General features: G+C 44.0%; 1 protein-coding gene, 1 long non-coding RNA gene and 1 pseudogene across 4 annotated transcripts; 1 reads left to right on the top strand and 2 right to left on the bottom strand.

The window, feature by feature from the left end:
• Window positions 1-696: 696 nt before the first annotated feature.
• Window positions 697-4,110, bottom strand: LOC142894286 (5-hydroxytryptamine receptor 3A-like; annotated as a pseudogene).
• Window positions 4,111-5,247: 1,137 nt separating this feature from the next.
• On the top strand, window positions 5,248-8,205 carry LOC142893236 (uncharacterized). The gene is made up of 3 exons (XR_012927675.1): window positions 5,248-5,310; window positions 6,496-6,722; window positions 7,626-8,205. It is a non-coding gene; the product is annotated as an uncharacterized LOC142893236 (long non-coding RNA).
• Window positions 6,385-11,066, bottom strand: LOC142893229 (5-hydroxytryptamine receptor 3A-like). 3 transcript variants are annotated; one of them, XM_076033598.1, is made up of 10 exons: window positions 10,774-11,066; window positions 10,008-10,168; window positions 9,850-9,894; window positions 9,660-9,769; window positions 9,116-9,285; window positions 8,859-9,019; window positions 8,006-8,216; window positions 7,774-7,923; window positions 7,580-7,665; window positions 6,385-6,736 (listed from the first exon to the last, which is right to left on the bottom strand). In XM_076033598.1, exons 1-10 carry the CDS (start codon window positions 10,847-10,849, stop codon window positions 6,518-6,520), a joined length of 1,389 nt encoding a protein of 462 aa, XP_075889713.1. In that variant the 5' UTR covers window positions 10,850-11,066; the 3' UTR covers window positions 6,385-6,517. The 3 variants fall into 3 exon arrangements, with proteins under 3 accessions (XP_075889713.1, XP_075889712.1, XP_075889714.1); XM_076033597.1 differs by having other exon boundaries at window positions 8,859-9,285; XM_076033599.1 differs by lacking the exon at window positions 9,850-9,894.
• Between the last annotated feature and the right edge of the window lie 1,092 nt (window positions 11,067-12,158).

Below are 12,158 nucleotides of genomic sequence, written 5' to 3'. Positions count from 1 at the left end.
TAATTCTCTGATCCATGTTGTTGATGATACTTTTGTAAAAATACGAATTATTGTTAGGAACCTCTGTTTAGTTCAGTGTGACACACGGACGTTTTTGGAAGTGACACCACCGGAGTTACCGGACAGAGCTGAATGTACCCTCCACGCTAAAGTTTTAGGCGTAAAGTAAAGTTTGTAACCCAGTAGGGTTCAAACAGTAAGCAGAGAGTAACTTCTTGTGATGATAACCGACTTCAACCACTTTTGGAGGGGGTGGTGCAATTCAGTATATGCGTTTTAATGATGTATAGTTACAAAAATAATACCAGACATGCATTAACACTATTTGTATTCAGTCAGTCAGTCAGTCAGTCAGTCAAACAATGATGAGCGACATGTTGCCGTTGCTACGCTAGCAGGTGTGTGAGAAAGGTCAGAGGCTAATGGCTGCAGGCAGCAGTGCAGTGAGCAGAAGTGTATGTTGTAATATTGTTCTTTGCTTTAAAAATAATGAAAATATCAGTTTACAGTCTGAAAATAGGAGAAAACATGAAGTAGAAAAGAGGCATGGGTTTAGATTGTATATATGATGTGCTGTTATAGCATAAAGAATGTGAATCTAAGAACATTGCATTATTAGGTTTGCCTGTCCACGTTCTGTTTAATATTTTAATGCTTGATGATTTAACATTTCCGCCGCTCGTCACGCAGCAGCCGTCAATCCAGAGCGTCCATCCATTTTAGAGTGATAAAGATCAAGAACAAGGTCACCACTGTCAGGTAGAAAACAAAGAAGGCCTTGTTGAGCCTTCTGGCCACTCTGGTCCAGTAACGGGGCTTTGTCTCATCCTCCCGCCCGTCCAGGACCAGGGACAGCGTTCTGTCGATTGCCCGCAGCTCATTGGTGAGTTTTTCCAGGATCTGCAGCTCCTCCATCACCTTGCCACCACTGATCTGAAAACGAAGGTCCGGGGAAACTGTTGTCACTACAGGTGAACGCACAATCTGATGCTGTTCGTTCATTGTTACTGGTAATCTGATTACAACCTCCTTCACCGCTGGCTCCAGCGCAGTGGGACTTTCACACGAGGACACATTGTTGACACAGGAAGTCCACTGGGGCATTTCTGGAAGAGACCACAGGGGACCACAGTAAGTCAATATTTTTAATGTTATGAGTCATATTAAGTAGAAGGTGGATGATTTTAAACTGTCAACGTTAGTGCGTTAATCATGATGTGGTTAAAGACATGGCATAGTATTTTGTCCTTTCTATTCACCCGTAATCAAGTTCTTAAGCCGTAGAGAGGAACCAAAATTCATACGTTATAAGTGGATCTAAATGCACTGTTTTGAAATAAAGGATAATGCAAAAGATCAAAATTAAATTAAATCCATTTGGTTCCTAGTTAAGACACTGGGGTAAGAATTGCTTTACATTAATGTGGAATTTTAAAAACTGTCTTAAAATGAAAAATAACAGTTTTTAAACATGCATATCCAAATGCGATTAATCATGGCTAACAATGGAAAAGTCTCAGATTAATCTAAAAAAAATCATCTTAAAAAAGTGTATAATTTGACATCCCTATTTTAAACCTTTAGACATAAAGTTATTACACCAAAAGCAACTGAAACATCCTCCTCTGGGCCAACTCCAACCCTGAACCTACAATATATTTCGAGGTCAACCAGCAGAAGCTGCAGCAAGAGCCTCCGATGAGTAAAATCACCTCTGGACCTGCCGCCTCCAGCTCTCACCTTTCTGACAGTCGTGGAAGCAGAAGCGGCCCTGTGTACCACAGTCTTTGTTTTGGATCTGCTCTCCGTTTTCTTCATCTGGAGGTACAGCGTCTTTGGCCATCAGATGCATCACGAGGATGGTTTCCAGGAGGCTCAGCAGCATCAGACCAAAGTTGCCGATGCAATAGACGGCTGAGGAGGGAAGCAGGCATGAGACATCAAGGCAGAGAATTCCAGTCAGCGTTCAGGGCTAAAAACATCCTTTTTACCTATCAGAGGAATCCTGTTTGAAGAGGCGGGTAAAATCTCGTTGAGGATCAGCTGCATCACAGTGACGGCCAGCAGCACCGTGACCTTGAAGCTGAGCTTCTCCCCGCCGTTGTCCGAGATGAGGAAGGAGGCCAAGTCCAGGCACAGAAAGAAGAGGACGGGCAGCAGGAAGTTGACGATGTAGAGCAGAGGACGTCTCTTCATGCTGATCTGCGGAAGGAGGTCAGACAGAGGTCAGACGGAGGTCAGACAAAGGTCAGAGGGTAAAAGTGTGAGAAACTTGAGCGTGAAGAAGTTGGCCTGAAGAAGCCGTTGAAGGAAAACAGGACTCAGCAAGGGAAAAAACTTTCCACAGACTTTCATTGGAGGTGACCCATCAACCAGACGTTGCTTATTTTGTTGTATTTTTGGCTAAAACGTTTCTGCCAGCCACAGACAAAGAGCCATATGGTTGGATAGGTTCCCAACCCCCGTATATAATAACAGCTATAATGGCATAATATAATTATAATAACATCAATAACATTCTCCAGAACGAGCATCCTGCTCAAAATAAACTCCACTTACAGACGAGGCTCATTTCATCAGCATGGTCAGCGCTATGAAATCCCAGCGCATAACCAATCTCTCTTACACACTATTTTTTTCTCCAGAAAATTTCTAGGACTTCTCTCCCCCAACTTGTCTGGTGCTGCTCACAGAGTAGACGATGATGTCCTGGCCCTCGGGGTCGGTGGCGTTGTGGCTGGTCACGGTCATGTGCATGAAGAGCCACTCGTACTGGGTCCTCATCACCTCCCGGGACTCCTCGGTGGCCTCCGTGGAGTTGTCGCTGGCCAGCAGCCGCATGTGTTTGGCTGTGGGACACCAGGAAGCTCCTTACGCAGGTCAAGGACAGTTTGGCCTTTAATTGCGATGACGTGTGCTGGTCACCTGAGTGGGCAGCAGACGTGAAGGAGAGGTTGCAGCGCTGCGTGTCGAAGGGGAATTTGTAGATGATCATCCTGCAGGTGCTGACCAGAACCTGGTCATTCCGGTACTCCACGTCCCCTCCAGCGCTGATGGTCAGGTAAGGACTGGGCGGAGCTTTGTCCTTCTCAATCCTGGTGGTGGACAAACATAGTAACACAGGTGGAAACTGACGCTAGACTTCATTGATTGATTATTGAATCATTCTTAAAAAAAGAAAAGAAAAGAAAAAGAAAATCCAGTGTCCAAGTGTGAAAACAGTTGACAGAGACAGTGAGAGACACTCAGCGACATTAGACTGTGTGTGTGTGTGTGTGTGTGTGTGTGTGTGTGTGTGTGTGTGTGTGTGTGTGTGTGTGTGTGTGTGTTACATCTCTTCAATGGTCATGTCGGGCTGCCATAGAGCTTCAGTGGGAAGAGAAACATTATCGATTCCACAGAATTGCTCGGGATCCCAGGAGATGAACTCATTGTGCCATCTCTGCAAGGGGAAAAGGAAGTTCTTAATTATTATTATTATGAGTTTCTGCTTCCCAAGAAGAGCCACAGGCTGTTGTCGGATCTCACCATGACCGTCACCACGTAAGGGCTGAATTTCTGGTCTTTTTCTTTCTGCATCAGGAAAGAAAATATTAATATATATAAAAAAATATATATATATAGATGTAGATGTTTGAAATAAGGTCCTTAGATTACAAACATCATCAATGGAGAAGAACAGGAGCAGCAGGGAGACTATAGCCACTCACCACATCCAGGATGGCGTACAGAACCACCGCCAGACTGACCCAGGTGGTCCGGGTGTGGTTCTGGACGGGTCGGGTCATGGAGTAGAGCTCATTGTCTCGGGTCAGTTTCAGGTGGTTCAGAACCGCCTGGTAGCTGCAGTTGCTCAACAGCGGGAGTCCGTCTGCAGCAGAGAGAAGAAGCAGAACATCAGGAGCGAGCCGTCCAGAATCCGTCTAGCTGGACGCAACTTTTCACTTTCCACTCTGCACTATTTGCAGCGCAGCAAAGTGACATTGTAAAAAACATTAGCGTCTGTGGTCTCCTCATCTCTCATCAAAGCACTTGAGACCGTCGACCGAGGAAGCCGGTCAGGGAGAGGCCATTAGGATCCTCCGGGCGTCGGTTCTGCTGCCGCTCCATCTTGTTAGAGCAAATTAAACTTCTCTTCGCTCTCCCCTTCACTTTCACGCTGTTTGTCGCTCAAACTGCATTATTTTTCAAAAACGTGCTGCATAAAATTCAAGATCATGTAAAATATAATCTGTGGTGGTTCGTATAAAATGAAAATCTCCTGCGTTCTGTTAATTTTCCCCTTTTTGTAAATTTCCAGTTAGACATGCAGAAGTTTTTACTATTTGATTATTTAATCATTTTCCACAAAAAAAACAACCCCCCAAAAAACACCACAGATTATATTTTGTATTTTGGAGACAAGTCAGCATTTTGTGTCTTGGACCTTTCTCTAAGATCTATTAAAATTATATAGTCTCTCTAATTCAGTTATCCTAAACATTCTCCGCAAAAATCAGTTTAACCTCCACCCTTTTCTTTTCTTTTTTTTTTTTTTTTTACCTGTCAGTGTGAACAGGGGCAGCAGCAGGAAGCCAGCGAGCATCATGTCAGCCACACCTGAGAAGCTCCACAGTCAGAGAGGCGTCAAAGAGGCGTCAAAGAGGCGTCAGTGAGGCGTCTGCAGCCGTCGGTCACTGCAGCAGTGAGCAGGAGGGCCGTCTGATAGTAGCGCAAATCTGTTGCTCCTCTTGATTCATGGATTGATAATCACATTAGTTTGATGGAAGTACCAGTGGTCATCCCGGCAGCTCCGGGACTCTCTGGCTTCTTCCTCGTGGGGGAGGAGCGAGAGGTGTCAGCCTCAGTTTGAGTTGAGTTTTTTCTTCTTCTATTCCGGTCACTTTGGTTGAAAGTGTTCAGAGTCAGTGGGAGGATTCCAAACACTTTAGGCTCTGTTGATTATTTTTTTTGTGTGTCTCTGGTTGATACGGTGAAGAAGGAGACGTTCTTATATAAAATATTAATGTTAATGCATCAAATATGAATAAACAACACACACACACACACACACACACACACGTCAGCATTACACATTACAGTACAACTGAGGAGGGAAAAATGAGAATATCAATATGTGATAGTCACAAAATGTATTTTATTGAGATTATATTATTTTACCTTTTTGACATTGTGGCAGTTGTGTTAGTTTGTTTTGACACTAGGTGGCAGCACCAATCGGCAACGACACTCGGCAACAGGAAGCGGAAAGGGAAAAGAGTTGTAGGTGTTGCTTCGCTGATTGCCACATCACCTTTTAGTTTTGTCAAGGTTAGTTATCCACTTTTCATGAGACTCTAAACGCTCCTGGTGACGTTTTCTGAACAATGAAAGTGTGTCATTTGTGTGAGTGTTGTAACGTAGTGAGAAACGTGACTTTTGTGGCGGAATAAATGGCGTCCGGCGCCACAGCCTTCCATTTTACTATATTTGTTTATTCACTAATTAATTTTAGGTTCTGGGCATTTGTGGGTTTTTCCCGATGTGTACAAAAAAAACAGTTGATTAATATAGTAAGTGAATCCAAAGTTACAACAGCAGCCTTGTTTAATGCAGCCAGGTTCATCATTTTAGTTCTTATCCATGTAAAACTGTTAACTGCGGTCTCTATTTATTCTATCATATAAATAAATCAGGATAGCTAAGGTTTTTTTTCTTCATTTTGGATCGTAATTATTACTAGACATTTACACAGATCTGAAAGGCAGAAAAACGTGGAGTCAATACAGACTGCGCCCCCTTGTGGTGGGAAATGAATGCATTGATCAATAGACGCCCAGTTGAGGTCAGAGTTTCAGTGAACTTGCAGGGAGAAAAAAAACTTCTGTTAAGTTAAAAAGTCATTTGGGTTTTTGAAGAGGCGTTTCTTTGCAGTTGCTGCGGGACCTTTTAGTTTTATTTCCTTATCACATTTGGGGGAAAAATACATAGAAACAACAGCAACTTAACAGCAGGACATGCAACACAGAAATCTGAAAAACATTTTCGATGATGAATTCTTCCATCACAAAACAAGTTGGATCAACATGGAGTGTTTAATTAATGTGGTGAAAACATGGAAGGCTGTTTACATTCCCTTGATGATTCAGTGAAAACGGAGCGGTTTCGACGCTCCGGCTGCAGACGAGACCACCTAATTGGTTAAAAGCAGCGCGTGACTGATGTGCTGCAAGGCAACGAGAGGCAGGAAATGGGAACCGGCGCTCAGCATCAACGAGGAGCTGGCAGGGGTGAGGGCGTTTGTATGACAGTGAGGAGGATTGTGAGCTGGTCCAGGCTCCACCCACATTAGTACCACTCAAAGCTGCAGCTTGACACATTCTACTTCCTGTTTGATTTTTTAGCTTTTTATAGCTTTCTTATATGTAAATTGGAGATTAATATTATTTAGTTCAAATAGTTTTTAGATACATACAATGTGTTTGGATTAATACTAGAAACTGGGGCCTTGTGCAGGCTGGATACCCGACCTCTACATCTAGGAGCTCCACTCGGTGAAGATGTGAAGCAGGAAGACGACCACGGTGGTGCTGTAGAGGACGAAGTAGACTTGGTTGATCCTCTCGGCCCAGCGGACAAACTTCCCTCCTCTGGCTCTGTAGCCGGTGTGCATGTTGATCCCCTCCTGCAGCTCCTTCAGCTGCTGGTGGATCAGCAGCAACACCTGAGGCTCTGCAGACTGGGTAATGGTCTTCACCTGCACACACACCACAGGAGGAACATCATGGTCGTCTCACAGGCACAACAAGAACCTCCCTGGGAACACTGCAGAAATCTATTGTGTGTTGAAGAATCACAGCTATTTTTAAAATATCACATATGCACTCTGCTGTCCTGCAGTCTGATCTTCTCCTGCTTGGCAGTGAGACTCTGAATGTGAACCACACTCCCAGGATCCAATCTGGCGGCCCATTCATTTCAATGGAGTTGCTGACCTGGAGCATACAGCACAAAAAAAAATCCACGATTTCGAAATTGCTTCCGGGGTTACTTTCACATTATGCGGCCCCACTTAGCACGTAACGGTACTGTCACTTCCCATCATGCTTCTGTAACTCACGTGACAGATAAAGAGCATCAGCCAATCAGAATGCAGCATTTACTGCTCCGTGACAAAAATTCTTTCCTGGGGATTTATTTTTATTTTATTTGAACTTTATTTACCCAGGAAAGCAATTAAGAACAGATTCTTATTTACAAGTGCAGCCTGAACAAACAGCAAAGGCTCTTAAAGGGTTGGAGGGGACGCGGGGGCTAAGTTATATGTGATTTTCTGGCCTTTAGGAAAACGTTTTTGGAGGATCAAAAGTCCATGATTTGAAAATCTACAATAGAATAATAGAAAGGGGCGTCCTGTCAACTGTTTTACAGATGCATATTTTTGTTTTTCAGCCTGTGGGTAAAATGCTTTTTTGGACTGCATGAAATCTTGCCTGCAGTACCTCAAGTGGCCACTGGATAAAATTGGTTTTGCCGCCACATCGGCGGTCCGGAATCCAGTTCCTATAATAATACATCCTTGATGTGAACATGTTTTTACCTCTTCAGCCTGAAGCGGCACGTCGCCCTGTTTCTCACTCTCGTAGGCTTTGCAGATGCACCAGCAGAAGGTCTTCTTCGCCTTTTCTGAAATCACAGGTGCGTTCAAGGGCTGAAGTGACGGGATTGAAGTAAAGCATCCCATGTTTTAAGAAAAATACTCCAGCCGGTGGAGAATCAGCTGTGGAGGCTCACCTGCCTCCTGCTGGTCAGAGCTGAGCTCCTCCTGCTTCTTGAGCCAGAGCTCCCTCTGCAACACTTGATCTTTATCCAGGAGGTACGTGACCAGAATGGTTTCCAGAAGACTCAGCAGCATCAGTCCAAAGATCACGATGCTATATGTGGCTGTAAGGAAGGGGAGACAGACACGCTGCTGCAATAAGAAGTAACAATGGGACAACGCTGGAATCCAGGATGGGGTATGAACCTATAAGGGGGGTCTCGTTGGACATGGCCGGCAGGATCTCATTGAGGATGAGCAACAGCACGGAGATGGCCAGTAGGATGGTGACCTTGAAGCCCAGCTTCTCGCTGCGGTGGTCAGAGATGAAGAAGGAGGAGAGGTCCAGAGTCAGGAAGAAGAGGATGGGCAGCAGGAAGTTGATGACGTGTAGGAGGGGCCTCCTCTTCATGGTGAACTGGGGTGGGATAAAGGTTCAAAGATCAGTGTGCAGCGACAGTTAACATCATCACCACTGAATTAAATTAATAAAACACAGAGCTTCATCCATCATCGTCATCAATCAGGCTTTCAGCATTAACGTGTTAATCACAATTTGATTAAACACGAGGTATAAGGTTAATTTTTTAATCACACTTTAATCGCAAGCCTTTTGTCCCTTCCATTAACCCGTAGCACCCGCAGTACCCACAGCTGTAGCATTATGTTTCGACACTACTTCCTAATAACATAGGAAACTGCGATAGGAACAAAAATGCATACGGAATAAGTGGATCAAAATGCACTGTTTTGAAAGGAATTTTTTTATTTGGTTGTAAATTAGGATACTCTGGTAAGGCTTAAAATTAGTATGGAAATAAAAACTGTCTTGAGATGTAAAATAAGAGAATTTTAAACATGCAAATCAAAATGCAATTAATCACGGTTAACTATGGAAAATCATAGATTAATTAAATTAGAACAAATAATTAATCGTTTGACAGCTCTAGTAACAAAACTAATGAAGATTCAGTTTGTTTGTGCTTTCAGTGTGTCACAGATTGTTTTCTTCTTCATGTACCGTAGATTTTGGGAGGACAGAATGAAATTTGGTTCTCACAGTGTAGATGAGCTGCTCCCACATCTTGTCCTCATAGCGGAAAATATTTGTGTCAATGGACAGGTGGAGGAACTCCCACTCGCCCTGCGACTTCAGCACCTCGTGGGAGTACTGTGTGGCCCGGGACGAGTTGGAGGAGGGAATGAGGTGGAATTCACTGACTGAGGTCAGAACAGAAACCAAGAACCCTTCACCATCAAAGAACAAAGCCGAACATCTCACACACAGACACACACATAACACACACTTCCCCCCACCGCAGTGCAATGCCGAACCAATGGAGAGGTTGCAGCTCTGCGTGTCGAAGGGGAACTTGTGGACGTCCAACTTGCAGGTGCTGACGACCTTCATGTCCTCCTCGGAGGAGATCATCCCATTGTAGCTCACAAACAGTAAGGGGTTGACCGAAGACTCGTCCTTATGGATCCTGACACGTGACAAAAACACTTGTAGCAGTAGTAGTAGTAGTAGTAGTAGTAGTAAATTAAATGGTCCCGTCTTAATGCATGATTAACATTTTCTAGTCACAGTCCAAGTATCCATCCACTCAGTGAAGCCTTCAGAATAATAATAGAAAACATGATGATGATGATTATTGATTGATTATGGTTGTGTGGTTTACTTCTAGAGCCTCCTCCACTTTACACAAGGCGTATGTCAAAAAACACATCAATGCCCCTTGTGATGTAACAAGGTGTCACCTTGTAATGTCTTTCACAGGATTTGTGATCAAACAACAGGTGTTTTGCGGGCCTCATACAGACTTTGAGAAAAATCCCAGTGCTCTCACATGAGGCTTACATCTCATAGATGTAGAGGTCAGGTTTCCAGATGAGGTCTCTGGGAATTGAAAATTTGGTGATTCCACAAAACTGATCTGGGTCCCAGCTGATGCGTTCGTCCTTCCATTTCTGCAGTAGGACAATTCAAAAACACAACATCAATGTTTTGCACTTTACACAATACGAACAACACAGACTGACTGACTTACCAACATTGCCCAGATGAAAGGAACAAACGTTTGTGTTTTCTCAACCTGGCGCGCGCACACACACACACACACACACACACACACACACACACACACACAATGTGGTGAATTATTAGAGGGTGATTCTTTGAGCGGCTCACTGACTCAGTGACTCCTACCACGGACAGGATGGCCATCAGGATGACGTCCAGCTCCGCCACGGTGATGTGTGTGTGGTCCAACACCGGCCTGGTGGTCTTGTACAGGCTGCTGTCGGCCGTCAGGTTCAGGTACTCCACGATATCATGGTAGCTGCACACCTTGTCCGATTGTGTCCCACCTGACACGCATTCAATTTGGTTTAAGACGCCATTAATAAATTAATTTTAACCCCTAGGAAAAAAATTCCAGAATTTTCCCGTCCGGTTTGTCTGAACGCAGAGTCCTGTCCTGTGATTAGTGGTTCATCAAAAGGCCTTCAGGACAATGCCGGGGGCCTTCAGGACAATGTTCTGTTTACATTCTGATAAATGTAGCTGTCATGTTAAGTAGAGGGGCCTCTGGTCTATTTAAAGTAAATTGCTTTTCCTCCAGTCACATTAGCAGGAGGTAGCATAACGCTCAGCTTCTACTTTGGCAAATATTTGACCATTTTTGGTCGGCTTTGTGTTCCACAAAGTACACAGGGGCCCCACACCCTCCGACGATTTACACAGCAAGTGCAAACAGTGCAACAATCTAAAATGTTATCGCCTTCACACACGGCTTTCAAATAAGTTAAAAGACGAAAAACATTCATAAACATAACATTGGAAAATCAGAACTCTTCTTTGCAAACGGATCTCTGATATACTGGTGAACCGAAGCAAAACACGGACACTGTAATCAATAGTTCTTGGAAAGTCCAAACAGGCAAAACACACCTGAAGAGTTGCTCAGTCTCACCTGTGAAGACGAGTAGCAGGAGGGCAAAGACAGCGTGTGACAACATGTCTGTAGCAGCGGCAAATGGTGAAGGCATCAGAGTAGCATCCAGCGGAAGGAAGACCGGACACAGTGTTGCTGGGCTGGGCTGGGCTGGGCTGGGCAGGGCTGGGCGGGACGGACGGACGGACGGTTCCTGTCCCCACTGAAATGAGAAACCCACCTCCCACAGCCGTCAGTAAAGATGGATGTAATTGGCTCACGGAGGAAAGAACATAGCAGGCCTCAGTTTGACCTCCTCAGGCAGGTGAGATTGGAGATGATTGAGGAGTGTTAATATAACCAAGGCTGGATTTAGTGTGTGTATGTGTGTGTGTGTCTTTGTGAGTGTGTGTGTGTGTGTTGAGAGAAACCTTGTCATGGAAGCACGGCGACTAAGTGTTCACATGAGACGAGGCGCTGCAGATGGGAGGCCAGAATTGGATTAGGAGGTAATGTGGGAACATAGAAACCACATTATGATCAGTGATGTCATCTGAAGCCGAGCCGACTCCCCCGTGGGGACAGGCATCATGGTTAATATTTCTTCTGGTTATGTTTTTAACTGTTTTGGTCTCTCGGATGATGGTGACTTTTTTTCACTCACTCATATTTCCCAAATGTGTTTAAGTAATTTCACACTTGAGCCCAAAGTCAATGTTTTATTGTTTTGAAAAGTAGGTTGTGTTTGAAAAAAGAAACAAAATGCCTTGGAAAGCAACTGATTGACGAGCCATCATATTCAATTTTATTTTTAATTTGTTGGCAACTAAAGTGGTAACAACTAAAGGTTCTTAATGGGGGGAAACCGCTTTAGCGTTTAGCTAGGCTAACAGTCATGTCCTGTGTTTCCTCAAGGTCTTCTTTCTTTCTGTGGTTTCTAAGGACAGTGTCCTGCATATCTGACCTGAATATATTGTGCCCTTCTCTTAAGGACGTCTTGCAGCCAGGGGCAGAAAGAGGAGTTTCTCTGTTAGCTGCTGGAATGACTGTAAAACACTGTATTGACGTCTTAGAACAGCATTCCAGCAGGTGTCTGAGATGGTTGAGGGCTGGATGGCGAGCAGTGGATATAAACTTTGACCTGTTTGACCTGTACACAGTCTGAAACAGGCTTTAGATGGCTGAGAGGAGAGCTAAATGGGCAGAGCTTCTGCAGAACGTGGCCAGGTGTGTTGATCGTGGAAAATACCTTGTTTTTCTTCTTTTTGGACTTTCATACAAACTATATTTCAGATAGAATTTAAAAAAAAAATCCATATATACACATATATAATCTGTTTTCAATGCAACTTTTTAATTCTAATTATTTGTAATTTGTTTATAATCCATCCTGTGGATTCTGTAAATGAATGATGAAGTTCATC

The sequence above is a fragment of the Nelusetta ayraudi genome, unplaced genomic scaffold, assembly GCF_046127955.1.
Source record: "Nelusetta ayraudi isolate G7.1 ecotype Tasmania unplaced genomic scaffold, CSIRO-AGI_Nayr_v1 ptg000042l, whole genome shotgun sequence".
NCBI classification, from domain to species: domain Eukaryota; kingdom Metazoa; phylum Chordata; class Actinopteri; order Tetraodontiformes; family Monacanthidae; genus Nelusetta; species Nelusetta ayraudi.
Note: the sequence above shows the minus strand (reverse complement) of the source record. Positions and strands in the feature narration are given on the sequence as shown.

What these genes read in the sequence shown, in the direction of transcription:
- LOC142893229 (XM_076033597.1), bottom strand. Translation starts at nt 10,849, where the DNA reads ATGCCTTCACCATTTGCCGCTGCTACAGACATGTTGTCACACGCTGTC. An exon ending in CCTGCTACTCGTCTTCACAG is followed by an intron (nt 10,169 to 10,773) that starts GTGAGACTGAGC and finishes AATGCGTGTCAG; the next exon opens with GTGGGACACAATCGGACAAG. An exon ending in TGCCGCTTCAGGCTGAAGAG is followed by an intron (nt 6,737 to 7,579) that starts GTAAAAACATGT and finishes GTGTGTGTGCAG; the next exon opens with GTGAAGACCATTACCCAGTC.